Below are 22,841 nucleotides of genomic sequence, written 5' to 3'. Positions count from 1 at the left end.
ATGTGGTCTGCGGGGTGATGATGGGATGGGGTCGTTGGTTGGGGAGAGGGGGGCGGGGGGGGGGGGGGGTCCTGTCTTGAGACCAAAGCTAATTTTACTCCTCGACCAAGCATCACTGCAGCCGGCTGATGATTCATTCACACCTGAATATACATTCCTCCATTTTCTTTCACGCTTATCCCCAAGACAGTCACGGGTGTGCTGGCTGACTTCAGGCAAGAGGCGACGCACACCCTGGACCAGCCGTCAGCCAATCACAGGCCACACATTAACAAAAAACACTCATATTTAACACCCCCTCTACGAATAATGACCTCACTGTCCGATGGGAAACAATCCACATTATAGACTTATGACTTGGACTCTTTTTGTCTTTCGAGATTTCCCCCATGAATCTTCAGAGAAGAGGTGGTTACGCAGGCAGTTCGTGGAACTGTTTCAAACTCTCGAGTGAACACTTTCCACACTGTTGAATAAAAGTATCGAGTATATACACAGGTGGACATGAATTGGGTCTTGGCGCTTCAAAAACCAACAAGGGCCCGTTTCTTCATGAACCCGGGAAAATGTGGTGGATACAGACCAGTTTGCACGACTGTTCGAACGTTCACAGTGAACACTGTGCCCACTGCCCCATAAATAATGCACATACATGACATTGACTCTTAGTGTTTCGAGATTCCTCATGAAATTTCAAAATAAAACTAAACATGATTGAAACGTGGCCCAATGTGGTGGCCACACAGCTGTTTTTGGCTCCCTCTGGGGCACTGTCACCACTGTCCCATGAAAAAGACGCACTTTTAGAGCATGAAAATGTTTACAGTTTTCCAGGTTTCTTACGAGACCATGTTTAGTCTAGAACGGCTTAAAAGTGTCCATGAACTTTGTCGAACCTGGACAAAAGAATAAAAATATTTTAACATTTTCATTTTTTAGCGGAGAGCATTTTGGTTCACTTGAGGAAACTATATCAAGTTTTGGATGACAGAATTATATTTAGGGCATTCTTCTGTATTTCTGTCAAACTTGGCGCAAACCGTCCATAATGCTTAAGAAGCACGTGTCATTTCTTCGGCAGGTGCACGGACAAGTGTGTTGCAGTACCTCTGTTGGCCGCGTAGAGACATGGAGGCAGTGTTGCGTCAGTATACCACCCCACTGTTGCCTCCCTCCTCCTCCTCCTCCTCCTCCTCCTCTTTCCTCTCCTCCTCCTCCTTTTGAGTTCCTGCCGGGACAACAAGGAACTTTTTTGGGAGTTTAGCGCAACAAAGTGTGTGTCGTTCTGTTTGTGAGGAGTTCGGACCGACTGCAATGGCTCCATTCGGGAAGAACTTCTTGAAAGCTCGTCTTAAAAACAGGTAATTTAAAACCACCATGTGAGCCCCTCCAGGGGGGGCTTCACGTTACATTGTCGATGTGAGGTGGGGGGAGGGGGGGGGGGCTTTTGGGTGGGAGTTTCCGTGCAAGTGGAAACCAGGTCAGGCATGTAAAGTGTTTTAAAGTGTTAAAATTGGCAAAGCTGTTATTTGAAAGTGATACGAAGTGGGTTGTAGAAAGGGCTTTTGGTCACTATTTGAAAGAAAACAAGGCAAAAGTCATCTTGACATATCATCTAACTTCTTTATGACTAGTACTGTACCTCCTTGTGTTAATTTTAATAATCGAATAGATTGAATATATTATTTGCTATTACTTTAGCCCCAAAATGAATGACTTGATCCAGCCCAAATGTTACTAAATATGTACATTATATATGTATTATATATATGTATGGAGATAGATTGATAGGTACTTTGCCATCAAGACTGCTGGCTTAATGCATAATGGAAAACACTAAAGAAGTGGTAACGAACAGCATCGGTGTCGCGGTTTCCCATTGGATATTTGAACCCAAATGGTGGTGCAACACACGGAGACTGTTAATACGACAATACTCAAAGTCATATATTCTGCATCCTCTGTGAAGAACAACTAATAATACAGCCCTCATATAAATCCGACTGTCTGTAGCCAGGTGGCCAAAGGGCACACCCCAAAAAGGAGCAGCACAATGCCCAGTGACTTGAATAAAATAAAATAAAAAATGTGACAGAAAACACATTCCAAAAATGTTTGGTCCTTTTTGGGGTGCCAAGTCAATTCACATTCATTTCAATAAGAAAAGATGATTTGGAAAAAAAAATGGAAAACTACGAAGCATTTTATGTTTACATTTTGTTTTCATTTCGAATGACTGTTACGACTAATGTTTGGTTGGATGAATTGGTGCCCGTGTTTCATATTTAATGAATGCTATTGTCACATATGGTTTCCCCAGTGATATTTACATTCATGCCCTGTTTGAACAGATGTTCAGTTGTGCGCCTCTGTTTTGCAATTGCCTGCGAAATATGTACGTGCCCTATTTTTCTTCCTTTTTTGCATCTTGATAGCCAACACTCTCTTCACCACTTCTTGAATCCGCAGCGGCAATTTGGTTGAGTGGCTCACTCTCGGGTTTTTTTTCATGTATATATTTTTTTCCTGACGCTTCTTTGAAGAAAAAAAAAAACGTGTGAAATCAGCATGCCGCCCCCAGAAAATGCAGCCAAAAGCTTGCTTTGAGTGGTCTGGAGTGAGCCAACGCCATTCTTGACGAGATGAGGGCAGCGGCTAAAGCCTCAGCTGGCTTTGAGTTGGATTTAATTGAAAGGTACTCTCCTTGCTGTCAAACGTAGGAAGAGAAAAAAAGTGTGGATTTTAGCCAAATAAATTAATAAAATCAACTCGCTTGGAACTCAAGACGGGTCCTACACTGCATTTATTTGCCATCGTTCGTGGACAAGCCAAGATGTAGCCAATGTGTTGTTATAGAAATAATAATCTGCATTATGGTCGATGCTAAGTATGTGTACGCTGTATCATAAAACTAATATAAAGTTTTGAAAACTTCTTGCATTTTCAGGATGAATACAGCATTCGTAATGCAGTCAATGTGATTGACCATTTGCACTGTGCCAATATTTTAAAAGTAAAAAATGTTGTTTTGTTTTTGAAAAAGAAAACATTTTCAGAAAAAAGTTGAAAAAAATTATTTCAAAATTGATTTTGTTGCATGCTTTGAGGAAAAGCTATACATTAAGTAAAAAGGTTGACACTTTTGAGCAAAATTGGTATATTTTTGAGAACTATCTTTTATATTCTTGAATGAGAAAAGTCATGTTACTGACAAAAAAAGTATGTTCAAAGCAAGGTTTAATTTTCTATTTTTTTTTCTTTAAAAAACTTGGGGGGGGGGGGTTGCGAACCCCCCACAGACACACATTTTCACACAAAAAAGTTGGGGCTGTGGGATAAAAAAACATTCTCACCTATATCTTAATTGCGTGTTTGACAAAAAAAGAAATAAATAAAAATTGGCGGCAGCCCCCTGATGCTGCTGTCCATTTCGAACCCAAAGTGCCTCGGGAACGTGTGCGAAGGTGGTGTCAAGATTGTTGTTGTGAGATAAGGAGGGGAAGCGGAGTGTTGTGTCTCTATTCACAGATCACAAGTGCGACTCATCCCGCAGATAAAGATGATGTTATTTCCCTCATTCCCCGCCCAGATAAGGCCACCGACAGGAAGCGCCGCCCGGGTTTTTCTTTTCCGCTATGCTGAGTGAATGTTTACCCGCCTTTTTCCTCAAAACATCAAAGTCCCTTCAACCTCTTTACCACTGCTTGTCAAATTTCCCAGCTTTGGAGACTGTATATACGTGGCATAACAGGTGACATGCCTTCTGTGTGAAAAGAAATAGTCAAAAGCTGGGACGGGGGCCTCAAGTTTAACTCCCGGCACTCACCTCTCATGTAGTATAGTTTTTAAAAGCAATTACCCTATTTTCTGCACTATAAGGCACACCTAAAAGCATTCAATTTTCTCCAAACCTGACAGTGCTCCTTAAAATGCGATGCGCCTTCTACATGGATCAGTATTTTGATTTCTTGGACGCAGTATTTTAAATGTTCTGTAAAGCGCTGCATAAAGCTGTATTATCTTGTATTGTCTTCAGCATAGCACCATCTAGTGGATGCATAACGCAATCGCAGCCACTATTGTAGCTTCTACTCCATGCGCCTCATAATGCGGTGCCCCCTATATCTGAAAGCAGTTTTAAAACAGGTCATTCATTGAAGGTGTGCCTTATAATGCGATGCGCCTTCTATATGGATCAATATTTAGATTTCTTGGGCGCAGTATTTTAAATGTTCTGTAAAGCGCTTACTGTTACAGGCGTATAAAGCTGTATTGTATTGTATTCCCTTTAGCATAGCTCCATCTAGTGGGTGCATAATGCAACAGCAGCCACTATTGTAGTTTCTATTCTATGTACCTTATAACACGGTGCGCCCGATATATGAAAACAGTTTTAAAATAGGCCATTCATCGAAGGTGTGCCTTATACTCCGAAGCACCTTATAGTGCAGAAAATACGGTAACAACTCTATTATAGATCACTCTGAAGATGCTGGTGATGCCGTGTCGATGTGTTAAAGCACGCACATTTTCGGAAATAGCTCACCTTTGCTGGGTTCTGTGTGAATGGTATCATGGTGGAATAGGGGGATACTGGTACTGCGCACCGACACCACATGACCAGTTTGGCAAAATGTCATTTTTAATGTAGCGGCACTGAGTTCAGTAGGCTAAACCATGTTCATCAAAACAGAGTATGCTTTATAAGTCCTGAAATGACTTTCAATTCACAGAAGTGCATTAGCAAGAGTTGCTAGCTTGAATTTCTCGACCTCTTCACGTGTTTTGATTCTGAAAATGTTCTCCAAACTTTTGACCGATACGGTATATCAATCCAATGCGTTTGCCACGAGCTTCGCCAGATTGCGGCTGCTGTTCATGCTCACACACTGAGCAGATTTCAGTGGAAAATCAAGAGGCAAGGGCCATTCTCGTACTTCCCATCTGGCACAGGAAATGGTGATTGTGGCCGAGGATAAATGCAGGTGCTTCCCGACACACACATAAGAATGCGCGGGCTATACCCTCTTTCTGCCCTGAATGTGTCTATCCACCAGTGTGTCCGCAATATTCGTTCATAATAATAACTTTGATATGTTTTGACGTGATTGATGACTTTCTGGATGAACTTACAGCACAACATTAGGAACACCTGAACTATGTACTGGAAAGACATTAAGTACAAGCTGAATTCTGCCTTCACAAAAGAAGAATGTTGCTGACTTTTTGGTTTTCCTTAAATATGTGACTTTGTTTCTCAAAAGCATATGAAATTTGCCTTGAGTGGAAATTTTTTGAATGCGTGGGAAAAGATTATACGACATTGTTCTGAATCATATGCATTTTTTAAACATTACAATTAGCGTTTTTCACAAAAATATGCAGTTTTTAAACTAAACCTTTTCTATTTAAAAAGGTAAATAAAGTATAAAACACTACATTATGAGAAATCTTTTTTTCTCAAAAAATAAAAAAATATTGAAAATACTTTTTTTGTCAAAAATAATGCTTTGCTTGACTTTTTCTTGAATGTGTAGATGTAATGTATTTTTTTAAATTTAAAAAATATATTATCATCTGACTTTCTTGCAAATGTATTTTTTCTTGAAAATATAAAAACACATTGGAGAAAAATCACTTGCTCAAAATATGACTAAAAAAACTTTAGTTTTTTGGCACTGAGAAAATTTTTTTTTTTATTCTATCCCCAAAACAGATTCTCAGAAAAAGTTCTTTTTGTCTTTGTTTAGTTTGTCATAGGTATAAAAACAATTTGTAGAAAACCCTTTGACCCGTCAAGAATTTCGTTTTCATGAAAATATAAAAGCTAATTAAAATTTTTTACATTGTTTTTTGCAATAGTATAAAAACAAATTCTGGAAAAATCTACAAAGATGCTTTTTTTCTGAAATATATCAAGTATTTTTTTCCCCTACAGAAAACCTTTTCTCTCAAAATTGTCAGCTCATTATCGATTAAAAAATATTTTAAAAAACACATAATTTTCTTTCACCTCACATGTGGATGTGAACGCAAAGTGTAGCGTGTGTTTTGAGTGGAAGCGGTGAACAAGTTGTCGGGAATGTGGCAGGCATGCAACAATGGGAGTTAATGGTTACGTGGACCCTCTGAGCAAATAGTTGAGTGACGTATTCGACAAACAAATGATCCAAATTCAGCAAGCAAGCGCAACTTTGACCTCCAAGAGTCTTCAACTATTTGGGGCCCTCGCGGGAAAGGAAACAACATAATTACACTCTGAGATAAAAGTCGTAATCTTACCCAAATAAAGAGAAGATGCAGTGCTTTCTTGTTTCACTTGATGTACGGGATTGCGTTTTGTTGATGCGATGGACCTAAAAGGGAGGTGTGTCTCGATAACAAACAAAAAAGGAACAAAAACACACAAAAAATGCTTTTGTTTTAAAGAAAAAAAAGCTGTATACAGTTTTTAGAAAGAAAATATATATTTGCGGGAAAAAAAATCTTTTGTGAGGAAAAGGAAATAATTTTTTATATAGTGCTGTAATACAAGGAAAAAAAGTACATTTTAAAAATAAAGGTCAAATATTCTTGAGACAAAAGTGGTTTATTATCAAGAACATTAAATTTTTCGGGTGCTATATTTTCATGAATGTGTCACATATTTTCAAGAAAAAGATATTTTCCCACAAAAGTATGTTTGAGAAAAACGAATTGTACGTGCTTTTGTAAAAAAATAAAAAAACCTAAATATAGAAATACAAAATTTGGGCTGATTTTTTTTTTACATTTAACAGGTAGAAAATTGTAGGTGTGCTTTGTCTTTTTTATCATTGAATGCGTTTGTTTGTATGTGTGTGTGTGTGTGTGTGTGCGCGTGTGTATATGTATGTGAATGCATGTGTGTGTTTGTGTGTGAACATATGCATGCTTGTGGGGACATTGCATTTTTAAATGTGAAAAGTGCCATACAAATAAAGTTTGAATGATAAAAATACATGTTTTACTTTCAACAAAATTCGTTTTTTCCGAGAAAAGGTGGTGTATTTGGCGGGAAAAAATAGCATATTTTCAGAAAAAAACATTGCAAGACATGCTTTTGGGGGGGGGGAATCTATGCGCTGTGAAGTTTTAAGACCTTGACACTCACTTCGTTGAGTCTTGTTCAGGCTCTGTTGTAAAGATTTTCTGTCATCTGTGCATAAATGGCCCCTTTCACACTGGCTATAAAAGCCACCCTGCCATAAGCGCTGCTCCGGTCGTTAGTGGATTTCACTAAAATAATAAAATGTGATTAAATTACATAGCTATGACATTAACTGCGATGACGCAAACATTTCGCCTGTCATGCGGCCACCAAACACGGCACGCAAATCCAATCGGAACGTCTGGAAATGCCATGACTTTATTCGATTACCTGCTCCCGCAACTTGGACGTCTGTTCCATTTAAAGTAATGTGTATTAGCAACGCTACATTAGCTCTGGCCTATTAGCCACATACATGGACATATATGTATTTGGAAAAAAAAGGATTACGCTGGGTTGTTGCTGTCCAAATGAAAAGGTAATGAGGGGTTAAATAGCAATAGAGGACGAGTAATTGGCTAATGGGACAATAATGAGACCCTACGAAGGAACGTCGTCTCTCAGCGAACTGCAAAATGCTTAAAATAGTCAGTGAATGTCTTGGCTAGCCAAATGCTGCCGGAAGTTAGTCCAAAGGGTCTGTCACGTACATGTATGAAGTTCCAGGGACCAGTGTCACAAAAGATACGTGTATTTAAAATCCAAACTACAAACAGAATACCGCTTTGATGTGACCCTTTTTCTTCAAATACATCTACGATAACTTATTTGTGAAAATAATCAAGTTTCGCTGAGATCGGGTTAATCTAACAACAGTGCAGGACAACCTCCTTGCTAGAGTATAACACGGGAATGTAAATACTTATGACATTCATGTTCCTGTTCCTGTCTTCTCCAGGACAAAAGACAGCGAGCCCATCGCTGGGAAGGAAATCCAGGTGACAGTGTGCAATGAGGAGAAGGTAGTCTGCGGTGTGACCAAGCACACTACCTGTGCTGACATGATTGAGGCATTGCTGGAAGATCACAGATCGGCTCCGGAGAGCAAGCAACTCCTGCGCGGAGAGCCAAATGACTTCAGTCTGGTGGAGCGTTACAAAGGTTTCGAGAGGGTGTTGCCACCCCTCAGCAGGATCCTGAGGCTGTGGTATGCCTGGGGGGACCAGAGACCGTTCATCCAGTTTGTCCTCGTCCAAAGCAGCGAAGTTGTGTCTCAGCGGGCTATGAAGCCTACAAAGAACCGGAGCCGATACACCAGGAACCCTCAGGCTCTTCCTGTGGAGAAGCAGAAACGTGTAGTGAGGAAGGCCTTCCGGAAGCTAGAGAAACTCCACAAGGAGAGCAAAACATCCGCCGGTACTGAGGAAATCGATCGCATGGTGCAGCTCATCCTCAACCAGGACCAAACCATTCAAGAGCAGATCAAGCGGATGGAAGATCTAGAAGTGGAGATACAGCAGCTTCAAGGACAGGAAGACCAACATGACAAGTTGGAAGCTTGCGGCTTGAACTCGGAGGAGCTTGATACGTTACTACAAGTCAGTGAAAATGTCCAGCAGGTGGAGCTTCAGATCCATAAGCAGCAAGCGCTCATAGCGCAGCTCTGTTGCGACATAGACGCCGAGCAGAGGATGGCAGCGATTCCCGAGCAGGAAGGAGCATCAGTCACTCCCTGGACACCGTCTGAGGCCGATGAGTCGCTCCTGGCCGAGCTGGAAAGGATCCAAGCTGAGGTGAGGCGTAGCTACCTGGCCGGCGTATCCCTCCACAGCCAGGCGGCCGAGGTAGACAAGAAAATCCGCTTCTCTGAGGCCGCCTGGCTCTCCAGAGATCAGGAGTGCTGGCAGTTGGCCACCGAGCTTCGTTCGCTGCAAATGAGCGACGATGCCCAGGAGATCTGTGGTGGAAATGCAACGGTGACAAATGAGGCCGCTGTGGTCAAACATGTCTCATTCCCCATGGATATGACGGACACGGACTCAGACACCGGCATCAGCTCCACACACAGCCAGGACTCACTGTCACCCGGCCTGGACTTCCCTCCACCGCTGGACACGGACGTCTAAAGGATGTCGGCACGCGTGCATCTAAAAATGTCTGGAGACCAACGCCAAAAAAATTCTGGACACAGATGTCTAAAGGATGTTTCCACCACTGGTCACAGATATTCAAAGATGTCTGGACAGAGATTTCTAAAGGATGTCAGGCCAAGGATTTAAGATGTCAGGACATGGATGTGTTAAGGATTTTTGGACATGGACTTCTGAAGGGTGTTCGGATACATACAGTACATCTGAAAATGTCTGGACATGGACATCTGAATATGTCCATCCTCGATCTTAAGGATGTTTCTGACACCGGACAAAAACCAAACCTCTCAAGAAAGTCTCTATATCACTGGACATGAATATATGAAGATGTCTTGGCCAATAGTAACCGAGGTCTAAAATACATATCTAAAGACAATCCATCCATCAACCCTTTTGCTACCGTTTATCCAGTTTTGATTCACAGGTGAGCTGGACTGTAGCCCATGTTGGCTCGATTGCCACCAATGACGGGATGCAGAGGGAGACGAAGAAAAAAAGTTCAGTGATAGAAACACTACACTATCTGACTACTGCCCCATTTATCCTGTTCAGGATCACAGTTGAGCTGGACAAGCCAGAGACGGGTTTACATCCGGCTTACGTTCTCTATGATCGGACAAGCCGACATTGAATGCCAGTCAATGACAGAGTACTTTCTATCCAAAATCCTGTCTGCAGTTTTCTGTACCACTTGTTCTCATTAGGGTAGCGTGTGAGCTGGAGCCTACCAGGGACACCCTGGACTGGTTGCCTGTTGAGCGCAAAGAGCACCACAATCCGACCTGCAGTTACTTCAGCCTCATCCAAATCCGGCTTACTTCCTTGTTTTACAACAATCTTCTAGAAGTTGCCTTTGAAGACGTCCGGAATGGTTTGAACTGACTGAACAACTACACAAAGTAGTTTTAGAATTTTCTTGAAAAGCCATATGGCACTTATTAATGTTCTTTAACAGTGTTTTATATTAAAACTCACTAAGGCGATACTGTATATCTTTATATAAATATGAGTTTTATATAAGTTCAATATTGACACAATTGTACATATAAAGTATATGTCTGTTGTTTTTATCTACAGTGTTTTGTATCCATTATAAATCTCTAGTTTTTAATACGTATTACAGTTGTACAAAGACTATACAGTATATTTATTCATCACACAACTTTAATCTACACAATGAAGTTGAAATGTGCATTCAAACTTTAATAAACCAATGAAAAGGTGACACAAGTTGAATTTGGTGTAAATTGCAAATTTCTGTTCATTTTCCAAAAAGAGCACGGTGGGAAAAAATAAGGATGCAGAGGATATTTACCGGGAATCTGAGCCCCTTCATCCCAGCTTTCCACTAAGCTCTTCCAAAAAAAAAAAGCCATCATGCTTCCGTTATGACTCTAATACTAACTCCAAAGCCAGAAAGAAAATCAGGCTGTATCTACGGATTGTTGGGTTAAATAGGAAGTGTAAAAGATGTCACACCAGACAATGACACCATGTAATTAATGATCTGTTTGCAGACTGCTGTGTTGCTGTCCAAATGTGTCAATAACCTCCCTTTGCTAGATCCAACGTAACATGGATCACATCCCACCTTTGGCTAGGTCTTGTATAAAAGGGTTTGCTTCTTTTTGGGTGATCCCTGTGTGAAAGAGGCTTATATATAGGGTGTTACATATAATCATAGGAAATGGTCTCCAGGGCGACAAATAAAAAAACAACTTGTACTTGAGACAGACATGCTGGAGGGGAGGGTTTCGATTTCACGCCCCCCAAAAAATCACTTTAACACCCCCTCCATCCTTGACTACCCACTCCACTACCGCTTCCTCCACAATCAGGTCACGAGTGAGAGCTTGAAAGACAACTGGCGCCTGATTTTATTTTGACCCATGAACATAGTCCCTTGGCATCAGGTTAGCACCCTCACGTTAGCATGATGGTAACGAGTTAAAAACACCAAAGCATTGGTTTTGTAGGTAATACAAATTCATCGCTAAACAAATCAATAAATAAAGTTTGCTTCCTACCTTGATACAGTTTGTATGACAAACATGCATGATAATGTGTGCTTCGTTTCTTCATTTGGGCTAAGCACAGATAATAGCCTATCAAGTCACGTAAACTTTGTCAAATACTATTAGTAATGCGTGATGCCCCACTCCCTCGCATGGTACCTGCCTAACTGCAAATCTCGTTTTCAGACCATGTGCTCGCCGCATCGTGCCTATGGAAGTACAATATAGGAGCGGAGCAGTAGTGTCGCTAAGCAACGGGGGAATCCCGTGCTGTACATTTTGTTCATAAGCATGGTGGCGGTAGCAGTTAGCTTCTCACTGTTCGTTGTAACGAAGGCCTTGCTTCTATTTATTTCACTATTTAGTGGTAAAAATCTGGTCGTCCGAATGAAGTTGACATTATAAAGGTGTTTGTTGTAAGAAAAATTTAGCAAATGGAAAATCATTTACGTGAAATTGGGGCTTTGAAATGAACATTATAGGAGTGAAAATGTTGTAAACAGGGTACTAAATAACTAGCTGAAGATTTACCCAGATAGCTGTGTCTCTTTTTCTAAAACATGATTTCCATTCACATATTAATCTGATGTTCGTGCTCTGCCGCCACCGCTTGTCTTGTGTGGTACAGGGTCCGCAGCATAAAGAGGTCCAATTATGACGCCAGCTACGCGGTGGTGTCACATCTGAGTTCAAGCTCCACAAGCTGAGACGCGTCCAACACGTTCGAGGGCCTCACGGATAATTGGCAGCACATCCAACAAGCGTGAATCATTTCATCAAACGGCCCAAGAGGCAATAAAACGGCACTACAGTACCACTACGCCTAGAAGTGTGTGTGCTATCACTGACAGTTTTAAAGGCAGGAAATCGTACAGATACTTCCTCCACCCACAGGCTACAAGAGCTGTATCACTTACGCAGACCTCCACCAAGGCCAGACAAATCAACATGTCTGTATGACTTGAAGCTGCTTACCTCCGGTCCTTTAGACGTAATGCGTATTGTATACAAGCAAGTTGTAATGCCCATAAGTTTAAACAATAAATAAAAATACGTCCTTAATCCGTCGCATTACCCGGACCAGGGGTAGGCAACTCCGGTCATAGAGAGCCCCTGTCCTGCCCGTTTTAGAGGTTTCCCTCCTCAACACACCTGATTCAAAAGATTAGCTCACCAGCAAGCTCTGTAGAAGATTGATAACGACACCGATCATTTGAATCAGGTTTGCAAAGGAGGGAAACTTCGACATCAGGCGGGACAGCGGCTCTCTATGGCAGAGATCGTCAATCCTGTTTCTCGAGGGCATTTGTCCTTCCTATTTTAGAGGTTGCCCTCCTTAATACACCGGATTCCAGTGACCAAGATAGTTATCCAGCTTCTGAAGGCCTTGGTGATTATGTGATCATTCGAATCCGTTGCAGCAGGGAGAGACGGAAAACAGGCAGGACAGCAGCCCTCGATCAACACGATTGAAGTCCCCTGCGCTATAGGAGTTGCCTACACTGACTCAGATATACAGTATGTGCCCCATTTGGATTGTGATGTCAAAAACGTCCAAGCTACCTCACTATAGGTACTGAGCTAATTAATCTTGTATCGTTTGTAACAAACCCAATCGTGAATACACCAGCTAACTACAGTAAAACACGAATAAATTGATTAACAACAAGGTAACTTACAAGCTAACCTTGTTCATTTTAGCTGTGCTAATAATGCTAATGCTTATTGCCTCTCTGGAGTTTTGGTTATGGAATGTTGCTGTAAACTTGAAATCTACATAGCTAACTAACCTTGTTCCTTTTGAAACCCATGAGCTATCTAAAAAGCTAACTATCGAACTAACTAGCTAACTAGCATGCTTATTTTGTCAGTTAAACAATTATATTAAGTTCATGATCATTTAACATTAAAGTTATAAAGTGAATGTACATGTACGATACATCTCTTGTATTTCAAAATAAGAACATAAACGGTGCATGCAACCTGTCATTAAAGAAAAGGTTGAAGATAGTAGTGCACAGACACAGGGGCGCTAACATAAAGGCATATTACAGCGACATTTCCCACAGACTGTATATGTCACTCTGGGGTTACCCATTAGCAGAAGCCTTTTGCTGACTTCTGAATGCTTTCCCAAACATGGCACTAGTAGCTTAACATTTAGCGACAATATCATGGAAATGTCACAGTTAATTCCACATTGTCGATTAACAATGCCTTTGTTTATGTTTGTCAAATGTTTTTGTATGTGGAAAAGGGCGGGGGGCGGGGCTGGGACGAAATAAGTACAGTGCAGGGTGAAAGTAATGAAAGTCTATTCCAACAATTGCTGCTGAGCGAGGAGCTGTGGCGAGTGCCTGATTGCGCCGCTTGTCAAGGAGCTACAATGCTGATTCAACCAAGGAAAACATTGATGTCTGACCTCCTGCCGCAGACTTGTGATTGAAAATGAAAACTCATGATGATATATCAGCGTAAACATGATCAAAATTCAGCATAGCAACAAATATATCTTTGATGTCAGTGTACCACAGGAATGGATTTTAGGTCCACTACTCACCCTGTCAAATACATCCAACTTACGCCATTGTGAAAGGTTTATTAAAGACCATATAAAATTTAATTGTTGATCTTTTTTTCTCAATGTTTGTTTGAATATACAGTAATTGCTGAAAACATCTCCAACAACTAGTACTGAATTTGGGTTGTGTTTTCCCCTTCATCCTAGCCGCTCTTATAATTGTTTTCCAAGTCTTCAATCTTCGGTTTTGTTAGCGCACATCTACTGGTTGGTTGAGTCACGGCAACGGAAAGACTTGTGAGAGTATCAAAAACATTACATGTTTGTCGTACGGCCAAGACTTGCAAAACAGTGATCGAAACAGCCGAGATTACCACCTTAAACTTAACGATTGAGATGACGAGGGCAGTAAAACTCCAGAAAAACTCTAAAACTTCCTTCTAACTTTCAGTTTCTAGTCTGAGACTGTGAAAATGGTTAGGCCTAAACCCAGCATGACACGATCAGACGGGTTCCCTGGTAGAAACCACACACACACTTCAAAGCCCACTATATGTTGCCATGACGACTTATAGGAATACTCATTTTCGACTGCTTCTGCAGTGCCATTCTTAGATGTCCATTTGCTGCGGTTCAATCAGATTGCCACAAAACAAATAGCCTATTTACCATAAAAACACCATCGTGGATAAAGTCCATTTTGAATAAACAACGCTCTGCGGTCGCCTTCACTGTGACAGGCGGAGGTTGGTTGGTGGCTCGAGATTTACGTCGGCACAAAGAAAGACACATTCCTCCCACCTTGCAGCGTGTGCGTGTTTCCCGTCAGCTTTCCCGTCTTAAAGGGAAGCCAAAAGGAATGTGAAGGGTAGCAAGTGAACAGGCTTGACCTTCCAGTCTCACACACGCACAAACTCACGCATATACACACACATATTTTATGGCTGTTAATGTTAAGACTCCATGCAAAATATTTGAGAAAATCTCGTAAATGTCTAATTTGTCAAAACAGTCATAAGCAACAAAGTTCAGCCTGTACTGGACTTCTCCAAAGGTTGTGCAGAATATAATCAAGCTACGATAAATCCCCCCAAAGGTTGCGCAAGTTTAAATAGGACGACCATAAATCTACCCAAAAAATGGCATCGTTTGAAAAAATATACCATGACTCTCCAACAGTTGGCAAAGGTTAAGAGTAAACTATATTAACAATGCAAGTGTGACAGTGTGCAAAGCTCGCATGTATGTTTCAAGTCTAGTAAAAAGTGCCTGTCTCAAAACTCATACATACACGGAAAAGTATAAAAATGCATTATGAAATGAAAACAATTATGAGGAAGAAAAATAAAGACTGAAGTGACTTTTTTTTTTCTTTGTTGAAGCGGGATAGTCTAAGAAGAGGTATCATTTAGAACACTGTCAACTTAATTCGATAAGAATACATTCATATTTGTACTTGTTTAATTGTTTTTGGCTGAGTCATTGTATTCCCTAAATTAGATTAGTGGCTGCGGTCTGAGAACCTAATGAGATTTATTCCATCTGATAATCAACACGTCCCACCATAGGCCGATCACATTATTCCTCTATAAAATTTACTTTGGAATAACTTCCTGTCAATCACCTGTGAGACTTTTCACACTCCAGTCTCTCTGGAGGAAAATGATTGACTCTTGTCTCACTCCATCAATTTCAGGACAGAGTTCAAGCAGCACATATAAATTTTATGAAGATTTTTTTTTTCTGCACTAAAATACAAATCCATCCAAAGATTATTTTGAGGCTCAGAGGGCTGTCAATAAAATATTTTGACAGCCACAACTGGAAATATGATAGCCAATTAATTCTTACGTGCTTTAGTCACTTATCCTTTGCCGCTAACACAAGGTGAACACAGTAAGCTAACGTTACTGCTCACAACATGGCTAACACCGTAACTAAAGAAATGATTAACATTTTAGCTAAAGTCATGGCTAACAGAGTAGCTATCATGAACACTAATCTAACAGTTAACACAGTGGTTAACATCATGACTAGGTCCATGTTCAGAAATACAACCCGAGAGAACCCCGGTTCACTCCGATCATTCGGAACTTCGGAGCATTGTTATAATGTGCACCAAAACATTTCTTTCGTCCGCGTGGTTTTGCCGCGACGCCATGAGCAGTGTCCCTTATTTCCAATTCTGAAAGGTGGCAACCCTAGCTGTCATTGTAGCTAACGTCATCATGAAGACAACAGATAATATAATTGCTAATATCGCAGATCATACTATACTTTCATCATGGAAATTCTCAAGCTAAACTTGTGGCTAACATAAAAGTGGATATTATTATTAATACTGTAGCTTACATCCTGGGTGACACTAGTTAACATGACTAGCATAATTGCTAACATGGCTTTTGGCTATGAGCTTACAATGTGCCTCACCCACAAAAAACATTACACAAAACATCAGTTAATAATACTGCTAACGTTATAGCTAACATCATGTAATGGTCTACGTCAGTTGAAGTTTTTCGTTTGCCTACTTTTTCACACTTTTTACTCTTGTGTTTCAAGAGAATGTAAACATAACCTTTTTCAGCTGCACCATTTTCATTAGCTGAGGACCACACAGGGGACTAAAAGCAAATGCCAAACACAATATTCAATTCACTTGAAACTTTTGTGAAGCAAGTGAAACAATTCTTTGAGCGCACACACATGCACACACACACGCACACACACACCATTAATGAGTGAAGTCACAATGAAGTTGGTCGGTCAAATTGGGGTGCTTCTCCCCCCGACTTGGCAACTCTGACCTGACATTTCAAAGCGGCTTCCTTGTGAAATGTTCCGAGTCGGAATGTCTGGCTTACAATCTTCCTTGAAGGCAGCGTAACATCATGTCTAACACTGTTGCTAATGTCACAGCTAACATATCGTAGTAACACAATAATTACCATTGTCTATCATCATAGCTAACATGAAAGCCAATTTTATAGCTAATACTATGAATAAAAGCATTATTAACAAAAGTGGCTCAGATCATTGTTAACACAGTAGGTAACATCATACTTAACTTTATGACTAATATTGCCACAATCGTGGCTAATGCAGTTAACACAATGGGTAAGATAGTAGGTCACTTCATAGCTAATGCAGTAGCTAACATCATGTCTAACACTAGTCAGTATCATTTCTAACATCATCGCTAATCATATCTGACCGTGATATCGTTGCAACTTTCTTAATGCAAGAGCTGTTAGCACGTCTGTGTTTCCTCCTCATGTTTGATCTACATTATCGAAATACTCATTGTTGTCGTCTAGACACCAAAGTGAGCTTCTGAAGACCCAGCGAGGCGCCACAGTAAAGCTTTAATGTGGCGCACATAAGCACTGGTTTCTATAAGTGTGCTAATTGATGTTTACTGTTAGTGCACAAGCTGTGTAGCACTTGAGAGCCGCCTGATCTTGTTGTGCATCTGGAGGGTGTGTACATATAGCTGTTACTATTAGTGAACACAGCAGCGAAGAACATAGTTAAAACTCTTAAGTTCTGTCAAAAGAAAATTTTTATTATTATTAAATGACATTCAAAGGACAAGCTCGTTGTTGGGCTGGGCTTTGCTAGCAGTCGAGAACAATGGAGGGTGTTTCCTGTTCAATCAAAGCTAGCATCAGAGTGTGAGTGTGTGTGGATGTGTTTGTGTGCATGTGTGTGCGTGCGCACGTGCCGTTGTTTGTGCTGGCTGATGCCGTGTATCAGTAGGTGACGTAATGTCCGGATGGGCACAGGCAGCACCTGTTTGCTTTGCTTGCGCACAACAGCGGGCGGTGGGCATGCAGGGTCGCGTCCCTTCTTTGTCATTAACATGGAAGCATCTGGACATAGTACACTTACACACACACACACACACATTTGCACTCACACACACACACACGCACAAACGCACAAATACAACTACTGTATTCCCCATGACGTTGGCAATTACATTCGCCACAGTGTTAACCATGACATTAGCCATGATGTTAACAATAAAAATGTGTGTGTGTGTGTGTGTGTGTGTGTGTGTGTGTGTGTGTGTGTGTGTGTGGCTGTGGTTAGTTTGGTTTTACATCTGTATGACAGTTAATTAAAATGTTACTTTAAAACTACTTTAAAACTTAAAAATTTCTTAAGATGAAGTCCTGTGGGAACATTGTGATTTTACCTGAGACGATATCTAGCTAACATGCGTAGCGTGTGAGCATGAAAGTGGTTAGCGACACAGCTAACAAAGACTTGGAATCATGAAACATTGCTGCTCTCTTGCGGGCCGATTCTAAAGTAAAAAATATATCTAAATATATATTTTACACTGTTTCTTTTTTAAAATGAGATATTTTTTAAAAAACAAATACCTCTTTTTAATGGCTAAACTAACAGGAGTGGTGAAGACCACACCAGTTCAGTGATCGTCACTAAACTTGTAAATTTCCCCAGTGTGGGACAAATAAAGGATATCTTATCTTATCTTAAACAAATGTCTGCCGTGAGACGACAATGATTGTTTGTTTTAGGGGAACACAGTTTTTAGCCACTTGGTGCCACCCAGAAGGATTACAGGACTCTGATTTCTTATCCCTCCTTTCACCTCCCAATTCCCTTTCACACTATACCCCCTAGCCTCCATCCTTGAAAGACAATTCTCCTGGTCTGAAGCCCGAGGCTGCAACGTGCCGTGCATACAAAATCACACAAAATACCTGTGTGCCTGGCAAATCTCTGCAGTGTAATGGATATCCAAGAAGAAGAGGACTTGACTCTTCAAGCAATAGTTTACAGAGCGCATGGATCAGTTTGAAAGTGTAACTACTCTCAAGAACGCTTTAAAAAGAGAAACACTTTCTCATCTTGAGGCGAACAATACACATTATTTTCAGCATATTGTTTCCAATAATGGGAAGAGAAATGAATGGTTCAGGGGACCAGGTCTGTATTAGCTGACATGCTAATTGGGGGTGCCAAAGATAGCAGAGAGCGAATCTGGGAGTGGCTCTGCCAAAAAGGGGTTTACGGGACCGTCTGTGTTAGGTTACTTTATATTATGTGTGTTAAGTTACACTAGTTGGTTAGTTTGCATTAGCTCGTTTTGTTGCTTGCGTAAGATACTTGTGTTAGGTTGCATAACATTAGCTGCGTGTGTTGGTTATGTGAGCATTACTTGATTATATTAGCTACTTTATGTCAGTACTAGTGGGCGATGCTACGTTATTTGGGTTACTTAATGATGTTAAGATTGTTATAGAAGGCATTGCAACCCCTAAATTGCATTATGCTATGATGTGTGAGTAGTTAGTCAGGTCCGTTAGGTTCGTCCAACCTCTGATGGACTGTTTCGTTGATTAATGAAGGGAAAACTTTTGTCTATGTATCTGATGTTAAGTGACGCTAATGAACGCGTGACAGCGAGACGGCAGGTTCGCACCTCGTTTAGGATCACTTCACGTGCTAATCAGGCATAAGCGGAAACCGCAGCTCCTTTCGCTCGGTTGTTGGTGCATGACCAAAACTGGCTGCTCACACCATGACAAAGCTCTAAGAAACCAATGAGGGAGAACAGCTCGCTTCTGTGCACTAAAATGTTCTCTTTTCTACTGTATCTCCTTTCACCTTGTCATCAGGACGTTGTATTTGGATGCGTCATCCCGCACGTCTGTGTGTGTGCATTTATCAAACAGGAACAAAATTGTGTACAGGCGAAATTGCAGGCTAATGAAGTGGATTTACATGGGACAGGAGATGTGAGCCAATCTCTTTTTCGTCAATGGACGCTACAGCTTCGTGTTTGCTTTCAAAACTTCGCTTGTCGCAGACGTGTACTGTCTCGGCCAGATTTGGACAGTCAGCTAAACTCATCTTCTACACCACGACGCTGAATACGTTATTTTTAGTCCACAGGTTTAATGGTGGCGAAAAATGTGAAACTGCAACATAAAATACAAGGCAATATTACTTTGAATTCACAACCAACGGAATAAAATAACATTACCTCAATCGCGGGATTAGCGAGACGTCATGGTGCCAACACAATTAGCGAGCGCTAGCTCAAATCCTAACATGTTCTTTTTTCACATTGCCAAGCAGCATTTCTAACATAAAGTGCCACAGAACTGTTCACCAATAACAAAACAAACGTGTACATACACACGATGCTACCAAAGGCGTGAGATGTATGTGGATTTTGCTGGATTAGACTCGACTACCATCACATTTCTCTCTTGATGACGATCTATCACTCTACTTCTTGCTTCCGCGTACGCGTCTCCGCTTTCATGGCGTCACGTCCGGTTGTGAAGTACGCTGCTTGCAATGAATCAATAAAGTTACGTTGCATAAAGAAAATACTCTTAACTATGCATATAAATATTAATGTTACTTCAGTGTAACTTAAATAAAACATTCAAACTTAGATTAACTGTAAATTGGGGACAGAACAAGACGTGTGCACATTTTCAGCATGACGTCTCTGATCCACTGGTGAAAGGACACTTTGATCCTCTCCTCTTTCATCTATAACTGCTTCAGACAACAAAGTGTATGCAGAAAAGTGGTGAAGATTGCACGACTGTCTGTGTCCTATGTGTTGTGTTGTGTTATTTTTGTTATTTTGACTTCAAAATGGCGCCGTGTGAGTGGCTGCCTTTCCAGCAGCTCCTATATTTTGTTGTTCTATTTCTTCCTTTCATAACTTTGCTGCTGTGAATCGGGAATTTCTCCATTGCGAGACTAATAAAGGGTTTCTTATCTTAATCTGATGAAAGCACAGCGTTTGGGCCTGACTGTTCCTCTCCAGTCCCGTAGAAGGCGCTAATGAGCACAACACATACTTAACACTGCACCAAATGAAGCTGTCAGGTCACATTTCTATGTAAACGTCACTATATGATCGAATGCTGCTTGCTAAATTCTATCTAAAGTTTCTTCTCCTTTGCCGAGAATTGTAAACCACGTTCAAATGTTTTTTTGCTGTTAAATTGCAACCGTTTTTCTCCAACTTAATTTCATGAACATACCTTTTTATGTGAAAATAGTGATGGCTTAAAAAAAATATCACTGAGATTAAATAACATGCATACAAATTGAGCAATTGGAAGATTAGTTGCCCACCGTGCTGCCCACAATTTTATTCCAGTAATGTTAATTTTATTCTCCTAAGATATTTTATTTTATCCCCAAAAAATTATATATATATATATATATATATGTCCAAAGTTTGTGCAAATTGGTCTGAGAAGATTTAATTTCGTAAAATTATCCCCAGAGCAAATGGAAGAAGCAATGTGGATATAATGTTGCATTCATTCATTTAGTAGGTGATGCTTTCATTTAAATGTGCTAACCGGCAATGTAACAGAATACGCGTCAGACCACATTTGAAATCAGTGAGTCCAATCTTCATTTGATACGCAGTAAACAACTCTGTTCTCCACTTTTCCCTGATCATTTTATTATCCATCCATCCATCCATTTTCCGAACCGCTTGATCCTCACTAGGGTCGCGGGGGTGCTGGAGCCTATCCCAGCCGTCTTCGGGCAGTAGGCGGGGGACACCCTGAATCAGTTGCCAGCCAATCGCAGGGCACACAGAGACGAACAACCATCCACGCCCACACTCACACCTAGGGACAATTTAGAGCGTCCAATCAACCTGCCATGCATGTTTTTGGAATGTGGGAGGAAACCGGAGCACCCGGAGAAAACCCACGCAGGCCCGGGGAGAACATGCAAACTCCACACAGGGAGGCCGGAGCTGGAATCGAACCCGGTACCTCTGCACTGTGAAGCCGACGTGCTAACCACTGGGCTACCGGGCCGCCTCATTTTATTATGTCATTTCAAAACAATGGTATCTTTTTTAAAAAACATTTATAGTAGTAAAGAAAGTCAAAAACATCCTGTATAGAGGCTAAAATCAGCTTCCCCTTGAATACAAGGTGAATCAATTTCAAATTAAATACAATTGAATGCACATTCCGATTTTAAATACATTGGAATGGTTATTATTTACAATGGTTAGTCTCTGTTTACATTTGATGAATGAATGTTAAACTACATGGCGTGAACTGAATTTCCGTGTCAGGGAATGAAATGAGTACAATTAATACTATAATAATTACTATAAAATCAGTGAATGTTATTTCACACATGCAGAGCAATTAATAATTAAATGCGTGGGTTTTCTCCGGGTACTCCAGTTTCCTCCCACATCCAAAAACATGTATGAGAGATTGAGTGAACACTCTAGATTGTCTCTAGGTGTGATTCTGAGCACAAATGGTTGTTCGTCTATGTGCCCTGCCATTGGCTGGCAACCGGTTCAGGGTGTACCCCACCTACTGCCCGAAACCAGCTACGATAGGCTCCAGCACACCTGCGACGCTTGTGGGGATAAAGCGGATGAGAAAATGGATGGATGGATGTACATGTTTGAATTAGAGGCCTGCGAGTCCTTAACGAGTCTGAGTGTTTTCTTCTGCTGTTTTATCAATTAGCCACAATTAACACGAGCGCTTTACATAAGGTGCACAGCTGTGCCGCTTTATGAGGTCTGCGTCTGCCAGCGCTCGCACACGCACGCACGCCCGCATGCGCGCGCGCACACACACACACACACACACACACACACACACATACACACTTCACTCCCTGGCTGACATGATGATGATTATGATGCTTTTATTAGCACAAACATCAGCTTGTCTGTGCGGAGTCCCACAGGGGTCCGTCCTCCAAACCCTCACTCTTGTTAAGCCACAACATTAGGTAAACTAGAGACAGAAGCACAAAAACAAGATGGGCCATTTTTTAGCTGCTCTCATACATGCTTCAACAGGGAGCTTGTTGACAATCACCGACATTTGTAAAACGACGGAAAGCGCTTCTCTTTCCTTGGAAATATTTACATACTGTACTGACGAATACATTTCAGTGACGATGTACTCAAAGTCAAGTTTATGCAAGGATAAGCAACAAATATTACAGCAAAACACCATCGTTGTTGTCGTAGTAATGTGTAAACTGTGAAAAAACAGTCACTGGTCAATCACACGGCACATTTTAAACCCCCCAAAATGTTGCCAAATAGTGTTTCTGAGTAAATTCCTTTCAGCAAT

At 41.0% G+C, this 22,841-nt stretch overlaps 1 protein-coding gene across 1 annotated transcript; it reads left to right on the top strand.

The window, feature by feature from the left end:
- The first annotated feature begins 1,230 nt into the window (after window positions 1–1,230).
- rassf9 (Ras association domain family member 9) lies at window positions 1,231–10,395 on the top strand. The gene is made up of 2 exons (XM_086110305.1): window positions 1,231–1,361; window positions 7,968–10,395. Exons 1-2 carry the CDS (start codon window positions 1,315–1,317, stop codon window positions 9,133–9,135), a joined length of 1,215 nt encoding a protein of 404 aa, XP_085966431.1. The 5' UTR covers window positions 1,231–1,314; the 3' UTR covers window positions 9,136–10,395.
- The last annotated feature ends 12,446 nt before the right edge of the window (window positions 10,396–22,841 follow it).

Source organism: Hippocampus guttulatus, chromosome 4 (assembly GCF_054856545.1).
Source record: "Hippocampus guttulatus isolate MCC_2025c chromosome 4, RoL_Hgut_1.0, whole genome shotgun sequence".
NCBI lineage: Eukaryota > Metazoa > Chordata > Actinopteri > Syngnathiformes > Syngnathidae > Hippocampus > Hippocampus guttulatus.
Note: the sequence above shows the minus strand (reverse complement) of the source record. Positions and strands in the feature narration are given on the sequence as shown.